The 22,552-nt window shown below is 41.0% G+C and overlaps 1 protein-coding gene across 1 annotated transcript in view; it reads left to right on the top strand.

The window, feature by feature from the left end:
• MAN1A1 (mannosidase alpha class 1A member 1) overlaps window positions 1-22,552 on the top strand; it is a 243,787-nt gene that overhangs the window by 81,909 nt on the left and 139,326 nt on the right. Inside the window, exon 3 of the mRNA XM_040350323.1 lies at window positions 21,615-21,730. Coding sequence (XP_040206257.1) covers window positions 21,615-21,730 — 116 coding nt within the window. The remainder of the gene's footprint in view (window positions 1-21,614; window positions 21,731-22,552) is intronic.

The raw sequence follows: 22,552 nt of genomic DNA, 5'->3' as shown, positions 1-22,552 counted from the left end.
ATGACAGCTGTGTTTAATAATTGGACAGTAATAGGCATAGGGATTATCAAAACAGATTACATCTGTACAGCCTGTGGGATGTAATATATACTGACTAGAGAATTTCATATTATGTGGAGGAACGATTATACAATGGTGGTTTTGTGAATGAACAAAAAACGGACTTGTTCGGCTCGTAGTGTCGTGTTTACCATAGCTTTGACACAACAGGGAGCATTTAATATCAAATGTTATTTTGCACTAAATTATTGTTATTTTTTTACTACTGTAGCTCATTAGACATTGAAAGGGCATGTCTGCATAACAAGCATGTTTAAAATAAATGTGCCGCTGCTTCCTAAACTTGCCCCATTCATAATTTTCAGATGCGTCTGCAGTTTGTAATGTTCTCGATTAATTAAATTTCATGGAAGCATCTTGTCAGGGTGGTTCATTAAAGTGGACAAAGTACACAACCAAAACAAGTACATTATGAAAAGGTGCAGTAAGCAAAATCGGGCTGATTCTAGAGTTTAATATACCAAATTAATGTTGGACAGGCACGCAATGTCCAGAACTTGTAGTAGCATAACAGTATCTATCCTTTGAGGATCACAACGTTTTTTAAATTGTAAGGGTTTTAACAGATCAGTTTTAAACGCAGGAGAAATTGATCTGGGAAGCATAAACCAACTATTTATGCCAATCAGCCAAAGATTTGACCACATACCTGATATTGAGTATGACCTCCCTTTGCCACCAAAATATCTTGACCCCCTCAATGCATGGATGTTAAATAATAATAAACCTGTTATATGTGCTCTGTGCAGTGGATTTGCACAGGGCAGCCCAGATCCTTCTCTTCTCAGTTCCCTCTTCAGTGCTCCTGGCCCTTCCCTCCTGTTGAGTGCCCCCACAGCTAGCAGTTTGCTATTGGCCACCAGAACTTAGCCACAGCTCCCTGTGTTCATTAAGACACTGAGCCCACATGGATGTCAAAGTGGAAGCAGCGGCTTTGTCTGTGCATCTATTGTGACCCAATTGACATGAATAAGAAGGACTGCCTGTCATCCCGTGTGGGCAAACCTGTTCCTTTTTTTACCTACCTACCTGCATTCTGTGCATTAAAATACAACTAAAGGCAAGTATTTTTTATTTGTATTTAGTTTTCGATAGAGGGGAGAGGGCTTGAACGCTTGTCAGGTTTTTATTGCGGTCTGCACCCCCGTTAAGGAGATTCACCCTCTATTTGTCCTGTTTGCCAATATAAATAAATAAAAAATAAAAAAAACTTTGGTTTGTCCCCAAAAAAGTGGAAATCTTTTAATGGGGACACTAGTTCTGGTGACCTGGGGGTCCCCAAGGAGTTCCCTTTGCAGGGATTTCCCCTCACTGTTCGTGACAGAAAGTGGAGGGAAATCTCTGCAATGGGACACAGATGGTGATAACAAAAATCTGACAGGGGTTATAACCCTCCCTTTATATATATATATGTGTGTGTGTGTGCCTGTAGTTCTACTTTAAGGTAACAAACCACCTGTACGACAGGATAGCCCCAGACCCCCCCCCCCTTTCTTTACACTTGCCCAAGTTGTATCCCAATCCAGAGATGTGCACAGGAGCAGCATCTCTCTCCCTTCTCATTTTGCAGATTGATGGCAGGGGAAGCCATTGGCTCTTGCTGCTGTCAATCACATTCTGTGACCGAGCGGAGGGTGGGGTTGAGCCGTCCAGTCTGTATCAATAGATGTAGACAGGGCAGCCTGGGAGCGAACATGCGTATGCACCTATAGCAAGCGACGTTCGCCGAAGAGGAGGAGCCAGGAGCCCCGGTGGGGACCCCAAAAGAGGAGGATCGTGGCTGCTTAGTGCAATATCATTGCACAGACCAAGTAAGTATAACATGTTTATTTAAAAATAAATAAAAAAAATTAAAACGCGAAGGTTTAATGTCACTTAAATTATACCCTTGTTAATGAGGCCGTAGAGACCACATCTGTGAATTTTTTGTTTTTATGTTTGTCAGAGTGCTTCTCTAGTACTGCTTTTGTGTTTTGTTTTTTTGTTTGTTTTTTACAACAAGTTGGCTCTAATTGTAAATTGTGTGTACGACGTTAAAGCTTTTTAACTTGTATCCTGTAACTGTAGTAATGCTGCCTGCAATGGATGCCTTCCTATATACTAATGTTATTACTGCCGTCAAGAAAATTAGAGTGGAGTAATAATGTGGAACACATTCTTCAAGCACACTGTCAGAAATGTGAAGTATATTAAGGAACATGAACAACTAATAAAACAAGAAAAGTTTCTGCTCTTTCCTTGGAGGAAGCCTTTGTTAAGGAGAGCCCATTTACTATATACTTCACGCCAAAACATTCCAGCTAATTGTAATGCTAGCTCTTGTGCCCCACAGCCATTGCTGGTACACTTCTGTAATGCACACCATCTCAACAAACCCACCTGAAAAAGCAGATAATTACAAGTTGAAGTGTCTGGGGCGTGTTGCAAGGCAGCAGCTGTGTTTCTGGACAAAAAACGAATGTGAAAGAAAACTAAACCCATTCTCACAGCTATGACACGTTGGCTTTTGCGGAGAAGTGTTTTCGTACAGTTTGTTTTTTATACAATGTTTTTTTTTTTTTTTCATACGATTCATCTGCTGCTGTTTCTCTTTACTTTCTTGAGATTTGAACATGTTTCACTTCTGAATATGAGTATTGTTTGTTACATAGGCTGTGTGTACATAAACTGTCTATTCATAACATGCGTTTTACACACTTGTAGATTTTGGATAACTGGAAAGTAGCAGAAGGGCACATTCAAGCATCACATTGGTGTTTTTTTCCCATAAATGCACATTGCAGCAACATGTGATGCATTTAAATGCAGCATGTTTTTATTTTCACCCAGTGCACACCAACATAGTGTATTGGTGTGGACTGGGTCCTGTTGGAAACAATGGCATTCAGCTTGTCATTGTATTGGGTAAGCGTTGCAGCGAAATACACAAGGTGTTAATAGGCTTTAAAGTGTTACTTTAAATAGGAAGTAAACTCTGATGGGTCTTACTTCCTCTTTGTTCCCCTGCTAAGTAAAAGCAGTATGGACTAGTATGCATCGCATACTAGCCCATTATGTGGCACTTGCCTGCAAACTAAGCCCGTGACGTCCCCACTGGTGGCCACAGCCATCTTCGCCCCTCTTCCTTCTGGGGCCGCGGTCTCCGGCTGTGTGATTGGCCGGAGCCGCCAGTCCAAGGCGTTTGCGAGTAAAAAACTGGCACGGAGGCATGAGCTGATGTCCTCATCGGTGTAGCGTACAGCAAATATCTCCTAAACGGTGCTCGTTTAAGAGATATTTCCACTACCTATAGGTAAGCCTAGAATAAGGCTTACCTATAGGTAAATGGTACAATCCGAGGTTTACAACCGCTTTAACCCACAAATTGTCACAACAGTAAAATAAGCGTGTAAATGCAGTAAAACATGCTTGTTGTACTCACTGTGGAACCTAAGGGGTTAATCCTCTTCATTGTGCTAAAAGGCTGTTTGATCCTGTATGCACAGGTCCTCTTCCACTGACTCTAAAATGTGTCCGGATAAGACCGTTATTGGAGCCAGGCTGCACATGCTCAGTTTGGTGTGTGTTAGAGTTTGGGAGAGTGCATGCGATCAACACAGTGCCCATCAGCACTGTCTAGACCATGGGTCTTCAAACTATGGTCCTCCAGGTGTTCAGGAACTACAATTCCCATCATGCCTAGTTTATGTCTGTGAATGTCCGAGTTTTACAATGCCTCATGGGATGTGTAGTTCTGCAACAGCTGGAGGGCCGTAGTTTGAGGATCCCTGGTCTAGACAGAGGGACAGGGGTCCTGCTTTCTGATAGGGGCAGCATGAAAACTCCTCCTACAAGCTTTAACCAGGCACTGATATATATTGCTGGTGAGTAAAGGTATTTAGCCGTTTTATATTTACTAAAATGATTGCATTTCCATGTTCTATGGGTGGCCAGATATAGTGAATGCAGGCTCCTGGGTTTAGTAACACTTTAAGAAAATACCCATTGTGTGTGTGGAAATCCTTTCTACCCTGGCCATGTTTTTACTTTATGAGAAGCCAATAGGAGCAAGGCACCCCAACCCAACATAAAATAAGGTGGTTATTAGAGTTGTGCATTTGTTAGCATGCATTTTGGTAAAATGGTAATCCATTTGGCCCAACAGTTTAGTGAAAGGCAGCCAGAAGCATACCTCAAGGCTGGATTTGATGGACTATAGACCAGGGTTTTCAAACTACGGCCAACGGGCCACATCTGGCCCACTACAAGATTTTATCCAGCCCACAGCTAGGGTCAGTGGGAAATCCTCGGTGTGGCACTGATTTAGGATTAGTAGCAGCAGGGGCTGCCTATGATGTCTGCATCAGATGTAAGCAGGGACTCTGATGGGTATTTTTTGGCCCATAATTATTTGTAAAATCTACAGGGTGGGCCATTTATATGGATACACCTTAATAAAATGGGAATGGTTGGTGATATTAACTTAGTTTGTGGCACATTAGTATATGTGAGGGGGGAAACTTTTCAAGATGGGTGGTGACCATGGTGGCCATTTTGAATCCAACTTTTGTTTTTTCAATAGGAAGAGGGTCATGTGACACATCAAACTTATTGGGAATTTCACAAGAAAAACAATGGTGTGCTTGGTTTTAACGTAACTTTATTCTTTCATGAGTTATTTACAAGTTTCTGACCACTTATAAAATGTGTTCAATGTGCTCTCCAGTGACATGCGGCGAGTGCTACGCTAGGACAGCCACTGAGGTTTCTTCATTAGTGACAGATTTCATGCGTCCACATTTTGGCAAATCCAACACTGAACCAGTTTGACGAAACTTAGCAAGCAGTTTGCTAACTAGCATGGGAGATGGGTGGTCTCGTAGGCTGTCTTGCATTGAAATCTGCTGCAATGACCCGGCTACTGCGTTCACCAGACATCAACACAATTTTTTAGTTACGTTAAAAGAATAGTTACGTTAAAACCAAGCACACCATTGTTTTTCCTGTGAAATTCTGAATAAGTTTGTGTCGCATGACACTCTTCCTATTGAAAAAAACAAAAGTTTGATTCAAAATGTCCGACCTCAAAATGGCCGCCATGGTCACCACCCATCTTGAAGTTTCCCCCCTCACATATACTAATGTGCCACAAATGAAGTTAATATCGCCAACCATTCCCATTTTATTAAGGTGTATCCATATAAATGGCCCACCCTGTACAATGTGGCCCTTGTGCTGAAAAGTTTGGAGACCCCTGGATTAGTGTCTTAGTGTCTTTTCCTCTATAGTACTACGCTTGTGTGTGTGTGTGTGTGTTTCCCCCCCCCATTTTCCTTGCGTGTATAGTGTGTGTGTACAGCAACTGAGGAGGGTGTGATCTCCACTGGAAGCTGGCTAGTTTCGGGAAGCACACCGCATCGCTGTGTATGCAACACAGATGTCTCCCTGGTCAGCAGACTGATGACTACACTCACTTTGTGACGTTATGCTTCATTTGAGGTTTTAAAATTTGTACATATTCTGTATGAGGGATGGGTTTATGGGCTTTCTATTAATAAATTCATGAAACAGGATTACACGATGTCCACAATTTTCTTTATGCTTTATGAATACACTCGATCGGAGTGAATTATAGTTGCCAAAACCGCCTCCAGTGCTTATGACCGTTTTCCCAGCAATATAAGGATCTCTTTTTAAAGGCTTGTTTTAGCTAGGCTCTGGTGAGTTTAACCCCTTTGGGAAGCGTGCCTCACAAAGTGAAGATTTTTGTTTTTTGGTGGATGGTGCACACACTGACCAATCACTGACCATCTACTGCATGGGTCTTCAAACTATGGCCCTCCAGTTGTTCAGGAACTACAATTCCCATCATGCCTAGTCATGTCTGTGAATGTCGGTGTGTTACAATGCCTCATGGGATGTGTAGTTTTACAACATCTGGAGGGCCGTAGTTTGAGGATCCCTGATCTACTGTGTTTAAAGAGCAATTTATACTGTCCTTGCATACAAATGATCTCTTTGGGATATTGATGTTGGTCAGAAGCCGAAATGGACTAACAGCAGCACAGATGCAGTACTCTATCTGAACTTTCTTGTGTTTAACCTTTTTTTTATACTCTTGAATATTTTAAACATCAGCTTTTGCATTGTATACCCTTATCTGTTTGACCGCTGAAAAGCGATTTAAGTAGCTTTTACTTTATAGTGCATGTTTAAATGCTAATGTTTACTTGACCTTGCCTTGATAACTGTAGTATTTTTGGCGCTGAGTAGTGTACATAAGCCCAGGTGTATGTGTGTGTATATATGTGTGTGTGTGTATATGTGTGTGTGTGTGTGTGTGTATATATGTATGTATATATATATATATATATATATATATATATATATATATATATATATATATGTATATATATGTGTATATGTGTATATATGTATATATATATATATATATATATATATATATATATATGTATATATATATATATATATATATATATAAAATTTTCACTCTGTCTCACAAAAGTGAGTTTTCTCCTCACATTTTTGTAAATATTTTATTACATCTTTTCATGTGACAATACTGAAGAAATTCACTTTGCTACAATGTATAGTAGTAAGTGTACAGCTTGTATAACAGCGTAAATTTGCTGTGCCCTCAAAATACCTCAATACACAGCCATTATGTCTAAACTGCTGGCAACAAAAGGGAGTACACCCCTAAGTGAAAATGTCCAAATTGGGCCCAATTAGCCATTTTCCCTCCCAGTGTCATGTGACTCGTTCGTGATACAAGGTCTCGGTGTGAATAGGGAGCAGGTGTGTTAAATTTGGCGTCATCGCTCTAACTCTCTCATACTGATCAATGGAAGTTCAACGTGGCACCTCATTGGAAAGAACTCTGAGGATCTGAAAAAAATTGTTGCTCTACATAAAGATGGCTTAGGCTATAAGAAGATTGGCAATATCCTGAAACTGAGCTGCAGTACAGTGGTCAAGACCATACAGCTGTTTAACAGGACAGGTTCCACTCAGAACAGGCCTTGCCATGGTGGACCAAAGAAGTTGAGTGCACGTGCTCAGCGTCATCTCCAGAGGTTTTCTTTGAGAAATGGACGTATGATTGCTGCAGAGGTTGAAGGAGTGTGGGGTCAGCCTGTCAGTGCTCAGACCATACGCCGCTCACTCTGTCAAATTGGTCTGCATGGCTGTCGTCCCAGAAGGAAGCCTTTGCTAAAGATGTTGATTGGAAAGCCTGCAGTTTGCTGAAGACAAGCCGACAAAAGACATGGGCCCAGATTCACAAAGGAGATACGACGGCGTATCTCCAGATACGCCGTCGTATCTGAGTTGTGTCGTCATATCTATGCGCCTGATTCATAGAATCAGTTACGTATAGATTTGTGTTAGATCCGACCGGCGTAAGTCTTACGCCGTTGGATCTTAACTGCATATTTACGCTGGCCGCTATGGGCGTGTACGCTGATTTACGCGTCGACATATGTAAATCGGCTAGATATGCAAATTCAGGAACGTACGCCCGGCCGACGCAGTACAGATACGCCGCTTACTTGGGCTTTTCCCGGCGTAAAGTTACCCCTGCTATATGAGGTGTATATGCGGCGTAGCAATGTTAAGTATGGCCGTCGTTCCCGTGACGAAATTTGAAAATTTTACGTCGTTTGCGTAAGTCGTTCGTGAATGGGGCTGGACGTAATTTACGTTCACGTCAAAACCAATACGTTCTTGCGGCGTATTTGGCGCAATGCACACTGGGATATGTCCATGGAGGGCGTATGCGCCGTTCGTGAAAAACGTCAATCACGTCGGGTCACGAGTGATTAACATAAAACACGCCCCCCTGCTCCACATTTGAATTAGGCGGGCTTACGCTGGCCTATTTACGCTACGCCACCGCAACTTACGGAGCAAGTGCTTTGAGAATACTGCACTTGCCCGTATAAGTTGCGGAGGCGTAACGTAAATAGGATACGTTACGCCCGCACAAAGATACGCGGCTGTACGAGAATCTGTCCCATGGATTACTGGAACCATGTTCTGTGTTCTGATGAGAACAAGATAAACTTATGACTGTTAACAAGCCTCGCAAAACATCCAAACATACGGCTACTGTTGCCTGTTTATCCCATTGCTCCTTTACCATCTTTAGGGATGAAAAAAAGAGGATATGTGAAATTTAAAAAAAATATATGAAAATTTGTATTAAAAAAAAATAAGTTTTAAAATGCATAAATCTCCAACAAATGTTTACAATAAATGAATGCACAGAGTAAGCTGTGAGGTGTTTTCAGCGCAGACACATTTGAAATGGCCCACAGTGGAGATCATCTCTTTTAAGACCCTTGCGTTTTACTTTATTTTATCTGTTTGAAAGCCTGATGAATTTTCATGTATTTTCCAACAAATACTATGCTTCCCCTGTGTGTACTTTCATGTCTGTTGACTCATCACTTTTCTTCATAAATTGTTGTTATGCGTACATTACACCAAGTTGAACTTTAGAACTATTCTTAAGAGTTTATGCATAAAGGAGGAACTAGAATGAGTGCTTTATTACATCATCTGTAAGATTTACAGTTACACTAAAAGTCAATTGCAGTCAAAACTGATACATGTGCCACAGTCTTCCCAGGTTCCATGAGCTTGTCACAGTATTAAAAAAAAAAAAAAAAATCTTTGAATTGACCAGAAGAAAATGCCTCAAAATTCTACTATTTACTTTCATCAATAACTGTGCTGACCATGTCAGTGCCTGAAGAGAAGAGCATGTGGGATGTAATGTTAGTTTATCAAATTAAATATGACTATTAGACTGTATTTCACAAATTAAATTGTTGCTACACTGCAGGTTAGTAAGTGATCAATAACGTGATGTCAAAAGAAAGAGAAATTACTAAAATATAATAAATTGAAACCGGAGAAAAATCAACAAGGTGGTTATCAACTTGAGATAAATAGTGATCCAACTGTTTGTTTAAAATCTATATTTAAAAAAAAAAACAGCTGAATATAAGGTAAAAGAATACAATATAATTACCCTTTCCAAAATGGCTGCAGGTCTAAAATGATGGGTTACCAGAGTTCTAAAATGGCTAATGTGGTTGCCAAGATGGCTTCTGCTTAAAGAGGAATTATGTCTTGCATCCTCAGAGTTTTAAAGTATAAGGTGTCGAGGAATCTTCATGAATGTGGGTGGATTTATGAGTTGATGAATGAAGTGTCTGGGTCTCCTTTTTGGGTAAATCAGTGGTCTTAAATACCACTATAAAGTTTCATAATCTAACCAAGGTGCGTTTTTTAATTCCCATTGGTGGAAAGATCTATTGATTACATTTTATGTAGGTTTAGGTAATACTTCTTTCAACCACCAATGTCCAAGGGCAGAAATACTTTAAAGGGGTTGTAAAGGTTTGTTTTTTTAATTTTCTAAATGGGTTCCTTTAAGCTAGTGGTTCACATACCTTTTCCTTCGATTTCCCTTCTAAATGTTTGTTTTTCTTTGTTTTCTTTGTCTGAATTTCTCACTTCCTGTTCCTCCTCCAGTAAGCTGTTCTAAATCACTTTCCACCACTCGGATGATGGTGGAAAGTTTACTGAGGAGAAACAGGAAGTGAGAAATTCAAACAAAGAGGGAAATTGAAGGAAATGGTAAGTGAACCAACAATGCACCAGCTTAAAGGAACCCATTTAGAAAATAAAAGACGAACCTTTACAGCCCCTTTAACCTGAAATATCTTAAAGCGGTGGTTCCCCCTTAAAAACAACTTTTTTTTATTCCACTGCCCCCCCACATTCCATCACGATTAAGGCTATTATTTTTTTTTTCCCTGCTGTACATACCTTAGTACAGCATCTTCACCCGTGCATCCGGGTTGCGAGTCCCGCGGGAGTGGGCGTTCCTCACATGATGTTGATTGACGTTTTGCCCAAAAACGAGCTCTCCCCCCGTCGCGTAAGCCGCGTCACGATTGGCGAAAGAAGCCGAACGGCGATGCGCATGCGCAGTATAGCGCCGACTCGCATCAAAATTAGAGCGCAAGTGCGCATGGCTTTCATCAAAAAAAATTCAAGTACTCCATTTTTTTTATTCCACCTGTTCTTAAAAAACAAACAAAAAAAAAACACTTCCTGCATGTAGCACTGTAAATACTGATTTAGCGCTGTCTTCAGGCCGGTCCCATGACTCTCGGACGATTTCCAGGGCAACTGCAGGAGAAGCTGAGCGGCCATGTGATCTCCCAGGCTGATGTCAGAGGGAGATCACGGCCCCTCCTTCAGTATCCATCGGAGGTATACAGCGGCTGCGAGGCATGTGACTGGCCTGAAGATCGGCCTAAAACGGTATTTACAGCGCTCGTTTTTTTAAAAGACAAGTACATGCCAGACTCTAATAAAGGGTCTGGCATAGACTTGGTTATATAGGTTTACAAACACTTTAACATAAGTGGAAGTGTCAATTCTTCATAAAAGTGCGTTATAAAGTAAAAGTGCCAATGGTGACTATAGTGAGTTCGTATACGGGTTGAAATGAAGTCCATGCTTCCAGTGTGATGTGTATATAAACCACCTTTTGCTTAGATGATATTCCTGTGTAACATAAACAATAGTGGACTTCCTCTGTGCACTGTTCCTGTGCTCTCAGGTAAAATACAGATAAGCCTTTGAATAATGTATTCAATAAACTGATATGCTGCTTTACCGCTCTTCTCCTTCCAATAGGTATAATTCCCAGGGTTATTCATCGTCTCTTTAAGACACCTGTGGTCCCTTTTTTTTAAATCTCCAACGTATCTGCTGAGCAACATATTGGAACAAAATACTGTAAAATGTCAAACAACCCTTTATTATGTTAAGAAAGCCTCTTGCATATAATCTGGTGTATACTCAGCATTGCACAGTATCACTTCTGGTTTCGGAGTCGTACTTGTCACGCTCACATGTCTTCATTATTTATATATAATATATTATTCATGTTGGTGTACCTTTTTAACAAAAAAAATATTTTAAATAAAGTGACGAAGTACAAGTCCACAGGTGTTTTTGTGAGTTAAAAACGGTGCAGTTGTGGCTCTCAACAGAAATCTCCAAGCTTTTCAGCAGAAAGATCCAACCACAAAGCACAATATGGCAATCCACACACGGCTTCACAGCCACTCGGGGCGTCCTGACATGTTGCTTCAGCATCAATCCAATACAGTGAAGCTCCACACAGCATACACAGGCAAGGATTTAAAGGAGATGAACACCTTCCGTAGTGAAAAGCCATATTAACGGTGATGTGTAATAAAAACGAGTGAACTTGCACATTCCAAAGTTAATACAAGCCATAGAACTTCCACACGGAATCTTTTTCCAAGAACAAAGATGGCCGTGGCAGAGTTGTGCATGCACAGTGGCGTATGTTTTGGCTCACCTCCCATGAGAAAAGAGTCCTCAAATGCTGAGGTCAGAGCTGCTGCATCAGGGAAGAGAGCGCATGTGAGGGGGTTTGAATCGGAGAAAGCTCACTCCTGTGGTGGAGGTGGTGAGCAGTAACGACTAAGCCTTACTTGGCAATGTCCTGGGAGTATTCCAGTCAGGCTTTGGGAGGTATGTAGATGGACTAAACCTATAGTGAAGTTGTTAGCTGCACAGTTTTTATCTACAAACACTCTTTTTCCGTGATCCCCAGCGGTGGGCCAGGTACGGCATTACTACCTTGGGCCAAGTTATGCCCCAGGGTACTTGGCTAACCTTTGCTGATCTGAAGGCTCGGTATGACCTGCCCCACTAGATGCAGTTCAGGTACATGCAATTGCGCCATGCCATCAGGGCTCAGTTCCCGAGTTTGCCTCTCCTCCAGGCTGATCCTATTGAAGAGCTCCTAGCTCTCGTGACCTGACTAAACCTCTCTCCATGCTCTACGGAGCACCACTGACTTCCCCAAACTGGAGAAACTATGGGAGCCGTGGCACAGACACATACCCTCCCTGGACAGGGAGGTATGGGACGACTGTCTTGACTACGGCCCCAAACGGATCATCTCCTCCAAAGACAAACTCATTCAGGCTAAGTTTCTCCACAGGGTATACTTTTACACCCCAAAAACTACACATTTTACCTGATAGGAACCCTGAGTGTCCCAGATGTAACATGTTGGCACGTTCATGCATATGTCCTGGGAATGTCCTATGATCTTGGACTACTGGTCGAAAGTTTTCAGTCATTAACTCTAAACTGCAACTATGTCTTCCACTGAAACTCGAATTGGCCCTGTTGGGGGTTCACGAGGATGAACAGCGCTCCCACCACTCAATTGTTGATCTCTTACCTGCTCTTCTACGCCCAAAAATATACTTCTTAAATGGGTCGAGCCCACCCCCTGTCTATCTCCTCCTGGAAAGCCCTGATTAAAGCTGCCCTACCTATGTATAAGATTACATGCAAAAACCGGGGCTGCCATAGAAGTATGGGCACCTTGGACGTCCACTTAATGGACTTGCAGCAATCACATTTATAGCCTAGAGACATTTGCATTACATGGTGGGGTGTGAATACCCATGTTCCTTGCTCTCGCGATTGTGTTTTAAGTACCACATGTAGATGTGTTCTGTGATTTCACCTTGTGTGTGTGTGTGTGTGTGTGTGTGTTTGTGTGTGTATACATGTGTACTTCCATGATACGCTCTGTTTTGTACCCAATGGCTATAATGTAAATTGTCCTATGTGACGACAAAGCACTGTGTGTGTGTTTAAAAAAAAAAAAAAAAAAAAAAATTCCTTACCTGCATAGGCAGTTTTTTTTGTTTTTTTTTCATAAAGGTAAAGTAACCCTTTCAAATACCAAAAACCTTTAAAGTATACAAAGAGCATGATCACTCCAGGTTTGCATGTATTCACTCCACAATGCTAAAAGGGGATTAGAGTGCTACTGGAAGGCCAAGTATGTCTGCATTTGGGATAACACTATGTATCAAGACCATTTTATGGGCTTTGTCTATATTGGGTTGGTGTTTGAAGGTTTGTTTATATTAAGAGGCCTTTTCTGGGGGTGATTTCTGTGTTTTGTGGAAGCAAATTTGTGGAGTGTATTGTGAAGCCATGTCCAAGTCCTCTAAAGCAGGGGTGTCCAACCTTTTAACCTTCTTGGGCCACATTGGAAGAAGAGGAATTGTCTTGGGCAGATCACAAGTTAACAAGTCACTGATATGTAGTGTACCTATCTGAGTAATAAAACTTTAATTTTGTAATTTTGTTTTTAAAGTCTAAAAGTAAGAGGGCAACATAAAACTACTGCGATATGTGACACTGTTTTTGATAAACGAATCCTTATTTTGCTTTTAATTTTTGCCCATTTGTATGCTTCATCCTTGACCATGGTTGCTCACAAATATAGGTGCTGCCAAAAATCAATGACTTGAATAAGGTGTGATTGTGAAGAGTGGAGGTTGTTTTGTTTTTTGGGGAAGATAAAAGTTGGAAAATACATGTGTTTGACGCAAAATTGTTGAATAGTGTCTTTTTACTGGCCTTTTTAAGTGTAAACACATTTTTACAAAAAATCAACATTTCTAAGTAAGTTTGCAATTTTGTGTTGGGCCACAGCTTACATACCCCTTGCTCTAAACCTTTATTAGAATATTTATCATGGACAATTAGGAAGTGGTCAGGGCCAGTAGCCACTTGCAGTAAATTTGGTCTTATTGCTCATGTTTAGAATTGCTCTGCTGAGTTACAGAATTTCCCTCCCACCCCAATGTTTTATAAAATACTAATATTTATACACTTGGGCCCGGATTCACAAAGCACTTACGCTGACGTATCTCGAGATACGCCGCGTAAGTGTAACAATGCGCCGTCGTATCTGTGCGCCGTGCCCACAATCTGAGATACGCCTGAAAATAGGCTTCATCCGAACGACGTAACTTTCCTATGCCGGCGTATCGTGGGCGCATATTTACGCTGGCCGCAAGTGGCGCTCGCATTGATTTTCTATGCAAATAAGGGAGATACGCCGATTCACGAACGTAGTTGCGCCCGGCGCATAATATACGTGGTTTGCGTAAGTCGTATGTCCGGCGTAAAGTTATTCCCCATATAGGAGGCGCAACTCATGCAAAGGTATGGACCAGGGAACGCAGCCGTCGTATTTTACGTTGTTTACGTAGTACGTGAATATGGCTAGGCGTAGGTTACGTTCACGTCGTAGGCAGTGATTTGACGTATCTTAGGCAGTTGTTTCGACATGATTCTGAGCATGCGCACTGGGATGCGGCCACGGGACCGTGCATGCGCCGTTCGTTTTAAGTACTTCTATGGAGCTTGGCCCATCATTAGCATGGGATCACGCCTCATTAGCATGACTCACGCCCACTTCCATCTACGACGGCTTACGCCGAGGGAACCCAGCGCAGTTTGGGAGGCAAGTGCTTTGAGAATTCGGTGCTTGCCTCTCTGCGCGACGTCGGCGTAGCTTATATTGGATACGCTATGCCGGCATAAATATGCGCCAATGTATGTGAATCCGGGCCATAGTATTCTTTGCCCACATACTGGCAAACTAATAGCAATAGTTTATCAGATAAAACTAGAAAGTGCATTTCCTGCAGGAAATGCGTGGGAATACTGAATAGCTGAATTGCTAAGCCCACACCAAAGCCATTCACCATAACCACTACACTATCTTTAGGTCATACACGCAGTGTTTCTTCAGTACTTATAAAGCCTCTCTTTGATCATTAAAGGGGTTGTAAAGGTAAAACAATTTTTCCCTAAATAGCTTCCTTTACCTTAGTGCAGTCGTCTTTCACTTACCTCATCCTTCCATTTTGCTTTTAAATGTCCTTATTTCTTCTGCGAAACCCTCACTTCCTGTTCTTCTGTCTGTAACTACACACAGTAATGCAGGGCTTTTTCCCTGGTGTGGAGAAAGCCTCTTAAGGGGGGAGGGGGCGATCGGGATGCCTAATAACACACAACTCCTTTCTCTATCTGCAATATAGTGTGTCCTGACTTGCCTGGTCGTTCCCTCCCCCTCAAGAGGTTTTCTCCACAACAGGTAAGTGAAGGAGGACTGCACTGAGGTAAAGGAAGCTATTTAGGAAAAAAAATACCTTTACAACCCCTTTAATCCACCACACATAATGAGTGAGAGAACCCTTCAAACAAACCTTAATAAATCCACAACAGTACATGCTATCGAAACAGCGACTTCACCGTTAGAAACGCACAGTCTTTGTGAATGTATCGGTATAACATTTATGTTGATAAACTTAAAAATATGGGCATGTCAGCGATTTAAAAAGAGGTTCTCTGTATGTTTTCACTGGGAAATCTGAACAATTTTTTTACATAACAGTCAATGGAAGAAAGTGCGGAACTCTTGTCATTTGGAAGCTCATACAGCCAAAAGTATCACAAAACTGAGCACAATGCCTGAAACCAGACAAAAATACCTATGTTTTGATGTATATTGTTTATGACCAGTAGATCTTGTGGGTGTGAGAGCAATTTGTTCCTTCTCCTATAAAGATGTGTTTTTTTTAATTTTTTTTTAAAAAGCTCTCATCCACTCTAAACAGCTCCATAGAAACACTGTATAATCGATAACATTTTCTGAAAAAATCTCTAAACTTAAACTGCTTTTTCACAAAAACTGTAAAAGATATCAAACTGAAAAGATATAGCCAGATAGCTGAAGATTTTGTGAACATTTTAAAGTTTGTTTGGTGTCCTGTAGGTGAAAGTATGAAGGAGCTGAAACTTTTTGTAGCGGGAGAATGTTTTTAAGGATTTGAAGCATGTTCTCATTGACTTCAATGTTTAAAAAAAGTGTTAAAAAGCGTAATATTTTAAAAAGTATAAATAGTACAAAAAAAGTTGAAGTCCCATCATTAGCTGAAAGAGCTAAACATTTTTAAAGTTGAATAGTCTCAATAGCTGAAAGTATGCAGAAGTTACGCAGAGCCAAAAAAACGTACGGAATAATACAATTAAAATTAATAATAAGAATAATAAAAAAACTAAACACTGGGAATGCTATATATAGCATTCCCACTAATGAACCTGCACAGGAGAGCATAAAACATGTCTTGCATATATTCAAGGTTCTAGGAAAGGAGCGCAGTGACCAAATCTAAAAGTATTTGGGTTTTTAGCAATTGGCAAGCCAAATTTTTGGGTTGTTATATAATCCTTTAATCCAGGGGTTTTGCAAACGGGCATCCCTCCAGCTGTTGCGAAACCACAAGTCCCATCATGCCTCTGCCTGTTTGAGTCATGCTTGTAACTGTCAGCCTTGCAATGCCTCATGGGACAGTACTAGTTTTGCAACAGTTAGAGGGCCGCCAATTTGAGACCCCCCTGCTTTAATCCTGTTATGTGCTTAAGATCATCACTTTGTTTCCTTGGTATGTTGCAAGGGTAATACAAATGAAGAATACTAATCGTATTCACAGAGCTTTCTGTACCCATACACGCTAGGATCTTCTCTGCAACCAAGGTTAAGTGAACACTTTACTGTGAAAGAGAATGAAGGGTAATGTTAACCGGTACATCCAGACACTTGTTAATGTAATTGATTATTATTAAAAGTCATATAAATGCTTACAGCTTTATCCCTTTAGAGTACAGCCAAGGGCTACGTCTGCATAAAAATCAATATGCAGGCAGAATGTTTGGCACGCATGTTCATAGCATCGCTCTTATTCCCGTTTTAATTGTCTGAAACTCTGTTTCCTATGCTAGTTTGACAGATTTGATTTGTTGATTTATCAGTTTTAAGCTTTAGACCAAAGGTAATGACCACTCAATTACTTGGCAACAAAAAACTTTGCGGTAATGCAATGTAAATGCTCATTATGCTGGCTACAGTGCATGATGAGCAAAAAAAGGCAACTATGCCATGTGAGGTCTGTACAGAATATTTTAAGTCAATAGTGGAGTGTAAACTTTTTTAAAGAGGAATTTCACCCTGAAAAATTAAATTAAACATCAGCAGCTACAAATAATGTAGCTGCTTACTTGTATTGCATTTACCGGTCCAAGAATCTAGCACTGTCCTTACCAGGGCCGGTTCTTTTAATGGTATTTGGAAATTCAGCTGTGACTTCCTGGTACATCACAGAATTGCGCTTTATCAATAGACTCGCAGCCTCCTGGAACCTGTGATGTGTCACCTAGGCATTCCAGGCGAAGGTGGAGCAGGAACCTGTCAAATGGGTACCCACTCCAAGAAAAAAAGAAAAATAAAACCCAATAGTAGTAGCGCAGGGAAAGCAGAACTTCCTAATTTAAGGTGAAGTTCTGCTTTAATCTAAAGGCATTGTAAACCTTCCTACCTGCATAAGGTGTGTATTGGTCATGTAGTTTTATGGTGTCATTTGTTGGCCTGCATGCGCAACCTATAGTATTGTAAATTTTCACACCCCGGTATCGGTGTTTCTGTTTGTGTTCAAAACGTGAGTCATGACACTGCACAGGTAATGCATGAACTCTGTCTGTAGTCTAAGAACTGACACTTCCTGTGAAGAAACTACATATCTCACAACCCATAGGTCTCTGTCCTAGTGCTTTTCCAGTGAGCGCTAATTAAAGCAGAACTAATGTACTAACAAAGGGGCATGAAATGTCTCTTATGCAGTAACAAACATTTTACTTGCCTGCTCGCAGTCAATGGACTGCACACCAAGCTACCACACACTGCAATTATGCCAGAATGACAGAACTCCCAGCAAAATGATGGCATCCCCTGACCAGCCAATCAAGAGACTAAAAACCTGGCACCTGGATGTAGCCAGGGAGAAGATGTTAGAAGTTTGTGAGGGATTAAACCATTGCATCGCTTTAAAGAGAAGGTAAGTATTTCGTTGAGTTTAGTTCTGCTTTAATTAGAACAGATACCATCAGGCAGAGCTGTTAACCGAGGGCTCGTTATGCAGTCTGATGTGTCATTGATTGTTATCTGAAAAAAAAGTTGCATGTTCCTTTAGGGCAAGGATATGCAATTGGCGGACCTCCAGCTCTTGCAGAACTATAAGTCCCATGAGGCAAATCAAGACTGACAGCCACAAGCATGACACCCAGAGGCAGAGGCATGCTGGGACTTGAAGTTTTGCAACATCTGGAGGTTCGCTAATTGCATATCCCTGCTTTAGGGAACAGGGACAAGCTAGGTGGATTAACGAATTGATTAGTCTTGGCACTACAAGCTGCAGCCACAATATGTGAGCCCATTATTACAAAGGAAGGCAAACAACTTGGCCCATTATCATTGCAGCAAGGTAAGGCTTAAAATGGTATCGGTAAATTACACAATACCTAGTTAAAACAAACAAAAACATTTACGTGTACAATGCCTTTAAAATTATGTGCATCATTTACCATTCCTAAATGTAGACATCTCTCCTAATGAGGTCAAAGGGCAAAGCACGGAAGTCCTCATTTCCCACTTTGTTCAAAACTGAACGGTGAAGGTCTGTCGGGCAGAATTGGGCAAAGCGGCAGTTAAATACACAGTTGAAATACATATACAGTGCCTTGCGAAAGTATTCAGCCCCCTTGAACTTTGCGACCTTTTGCCATATTTCAGGCTTCAAACATAAAGATATAAAACTGTAATTTTTTTTTGTAGAATCAACAAGTGGGACACAATCATGAAGTGGAACAACATTTATTGGATATTTCAAACTTTTAAAAAAAAAAAACTGAAAAATTGGGCGTGCAAAAATATTCAGCCCCTTTACTTTCAGTGCAGCAAACTCTCTCCAAAAGTTCAATGAGGATCTCTGAATGATCCAATGTTGACCTAAATGACTAATGATGATAAATAGAATCCACCTGTGTGTAATCAAGTCTCCGTATAAATGCACCTGCACTGCGATAGTCTCAGAGGTCCATTTAAAGCGCAGAGAGCATCATGGAGAACAAGGAACACACCAGGCAGGTCCGAGATACTGTTGTGGAGAAATTTAAAGCCGGATTTGCATACAAAAAGATTTCCCAAGCTTTAAACATCCCAAGGAGCACTGTGCAAGCGATAATATTGAAATGGAAGGAGTATCGGACCACTGCAAATCTACGAAGACCTGGCCGTCCCTCTAAACTTTCAGCTCATACAAGGAGAAGACTGATCAGAGATGCAGCCAAGAGGCCCATGATCACTCTGGATGAACTGCAGAGATCTACAGCTGAGGTGGGAGACTCTGTCCATAGGACAACAATCAGTCGTATACTGCACAAATCTGGCCTTTATGGAAGAGTGGCAAGAAGAAAGCCATTTCTTAAAGATATCCATAAAAAGTGTTGTTTAAAGTTTGCCACAAGCCACCTGGGAGACACACCAAACATGTGGAAGAAGGTGCTCTGGTCAGATGAAACCAAAATCGAACTTTTTGGCAACAATTCAAAATGTTATGTTTGGCGTAAAAGCAACACAGCTCATCACCCTGAACACACCATCCCCACTATCAAACATGGTGGTGGCAGCATCATGGTTTGGGCCTGCTTTTCTTCAGCAGGGACAGGGAAGATGGTTAAAATTGATGGGAAGATGGATGGCGCCAAATACAGGACCATTCTGGAAGAAAACCTGATGGAGTCTGCAAAAGACCTGAGACTGGGACGAAGACAATGATCCAAAACATAAAGAAAATCTACAATGGAATGGTTCACAAATAAACCTATCCAGGTGTTAGAATGGCCAAGTCAAAGTCCAGACCTGAATCCAATCGAGAATCTGTGGAAAGAACTGAAAACTGCTGTTCAAACGCTCTCCATCCAACCTCACTGAGCTCGAGCTGTTTTGCAAGGAGGAATGGGCAAAAATTTCAGTCTCTTGATGTGCAAAACTGATAGACATACCACAAGCGACTTACAGCTGTAATCGCAGCAAAAGTTGGCGCTACAAAGTATTAACTTAAGGCAGGGGTTGACAAATTTGCTTGGAATCTAGGAGCCAGCTAAAAAAGTTAGGAGCCAGAAAACACGCCCTGTCCCGATGAGCTTGCGTGCAGAAGCGAACACATACGTGAGCATATGTAAACGGTGTTCAAACCACACATGTGAGGTATCGCTGCGATTGGTAGAGCGAGAGCAATAATTCTAGCCCTAGACCTCCTCTGTAACTCAAAACCTGCAACCTGTAGAATTTTTTAAACGTCGCCTATGGAGATTTTAAAGGGTAAAAGTTTGTCGCCATTCCACGAGCGGACGTAATTTTGAAGCGTGACATGTTGGGTATCAATTTACTCGGCGTAACATTATCTTTCATAATATAAAAAAAAATGGGGATAACTTTACTGTTGTCTTATTTTTTAATTAAAAAAGTGTAATTTTTTCCCAAAAAAGTGCGCTTGTAAGACCGCTGCGCAAATACGGCGTGACAAAGTATTGCAACGATCGCCATTTTATTCTCTAGGGTGTTAGGATAAAAAATATATATAATGTTTGGGGGTTCTAATTAGAGGGAAGAAGATGGCAGTGAAAATAGTGAAAAATTACATTCGAATTGCTGTTTAACTTGTAATGCTTAACTTGTAATACCAACGGCCACCACCAGATGGCGCCAGCTTACACATCTGGTGGTAATAACTTGTAATACCATCGGCTCACCACCAGATGGCACCAGCTCATTTTCCAAGCCAAGTCGCCAGGACCCTATTTCTAGTCGCCCTGGCGACCGGGATTTGTCGAGCCCTGACTTAAGGGGGCTGAATAATTTTGCACGCCCAATTTTTTTTTCAGTGTTGTTTTTTTTTTTTTTTTTTTAGTTTGAAATATCCAATAAATTTCGTTCCACTTCATGATTGTGTCCCACTTGTTGATGCTTGTTGAAGCCTGAAATGTGAGAAAAGGTCGCAAAGTTCAAGGGGTCCGACTACTTTTCGCAAGGCACTGTAGTAGCAGATCCTTTAAATCCTGTAATTTGTGAGGTGGGACCTCCATGGATCAGACTTGTTTTTCCATTACATCCCACAGATGCTCAATTGAGATCTGGAGATTTTGGTGCCAAGTCGATGCCTTTAAATTCTGATACTCGCGTGCCCATTTTGTCACTTTTGGCTGTGGACACAGGTCAGCATGGGCACCCTGATCAGTCTTCGACTACAAAGACCCCATACGCAACAGACTGCAATGCACTGTGTTTTGACACCTTTCTATCATAACCAGCATTAATGTTTTTAGCAAGCTTGAGCTACAGTAGGTCTGTTGGATCAGACTACACGGTCAGCCTTGCTCCCCACGTACATCAATGGGCCTTGGCCTCCTATATCACCCTGTCACCTGTTTCCTGTCCTTGAATCACATTTGTTAGGTCCTGACCTGAGTGAGGGTACTTGAATTGCAGCAAAAGTATAGGTTTTCTTTAAATCTTTAATAATGTATAAGTGATTGCATATAAGCTTCCTTATGTAAAGTTAACACGTTTAATAAGAATATAAATACATTTTAAAGAACTTGTACAATTTTATAATATGAGTGACCTCTCATAAATTTTGTTTTAAAAGATGTGTAAATTAGAAGTAACGGTGTAGGTGTTCGGAGTTCTAATGTGGCAATTATCTGCTTGGTTTCAGGCAACATCCAAGGAGCAACAATTGTAGATTCTCTGGACACACTGTTTATCATGGGCATGAAAGATGAATTCAAGGAGGCTAAAGAATGGGTTGATAAAAACCTAGGATTCAGTGTGGTAAGTTAATACATATTTTCACTGTTTCTGGGTGGACTGGTTGGATGGTCATGTACACCATGTAGTCTGGCACAATTGTGTTAGAGAGTAAGATGATATTTGACCTTTCTTCCTTTCTCTTTTTTTTTTTTGTCTTTTTTTTGTCACTCGTGGGAAAACTTGACTTTTCTAATTTTTGTTTTAGTAGCCATTGTCACTTGGAGTAAAGTGTGGAAAAATAAAAATATTGGGTTGTCTCCAAAGCAAGAATAGGGTAGGAGGTTTCAAATAGGGACATTTTGTTGCAGTGACCACTGCCTGAAAAGAGTTTCCCACTTGAAGAAATGTCCTCTTACGTCTTCCACCTCTTGTAAATGGAACAAGCAGTAAAGGGAAATCATCTGATAAAAAGAATAAACTGATGGGTTTAACTCTTTAAAAGTTTTAGCTTTTATATACTCTAATGCAGGGATCTCCAAACTATGGCCCACTAGTTGTTCAGGAACTACAATTCCCAGCATGCCTAGTCATGTTTGTGAATGGCTCTTGGGATGTGTACTTCCACAGCAGCAGCTGGAGGGCCGTAGTTTGGAGATCTCTGCTCTGAGTCTTAAACCTTTATTTCTAATGGACACTGCAGTGATGATTCCACATTGTGCCTTTTACATTTAATTCAATTGGAAAAAACGAATTTACTACTCTTTTGAAGTTGTGTTTTTGTGTTGTTGAAATGTTCCCCTAAATTGTGAACTACCGTGTTTCCCTGAAAATAAGACCTAGCACTATTTTCCAGGAGGGCTGCAATATAAGCCCTACCGAAAATAAGCCCTAGTTCTAGATGAT

This window comes from Rana temporaria, chromosome 4 (genome assembly GCF_905171775.1).
Source record: "Rana temporaria chromosome 4, aRanTem1.1, whole genome shotgun sequence".
In the NCBI taxonomy this organism is placed as follows: Eukaryota; Metazoa; Chordata; class Amphibia; order Anura; family Ranidae; genus Rana; species Rana temporaria.
Note: the sequence above shows the minus strand (reverse complement) of the source record. Positions and strands in the feature narration are given on the sequence as shown.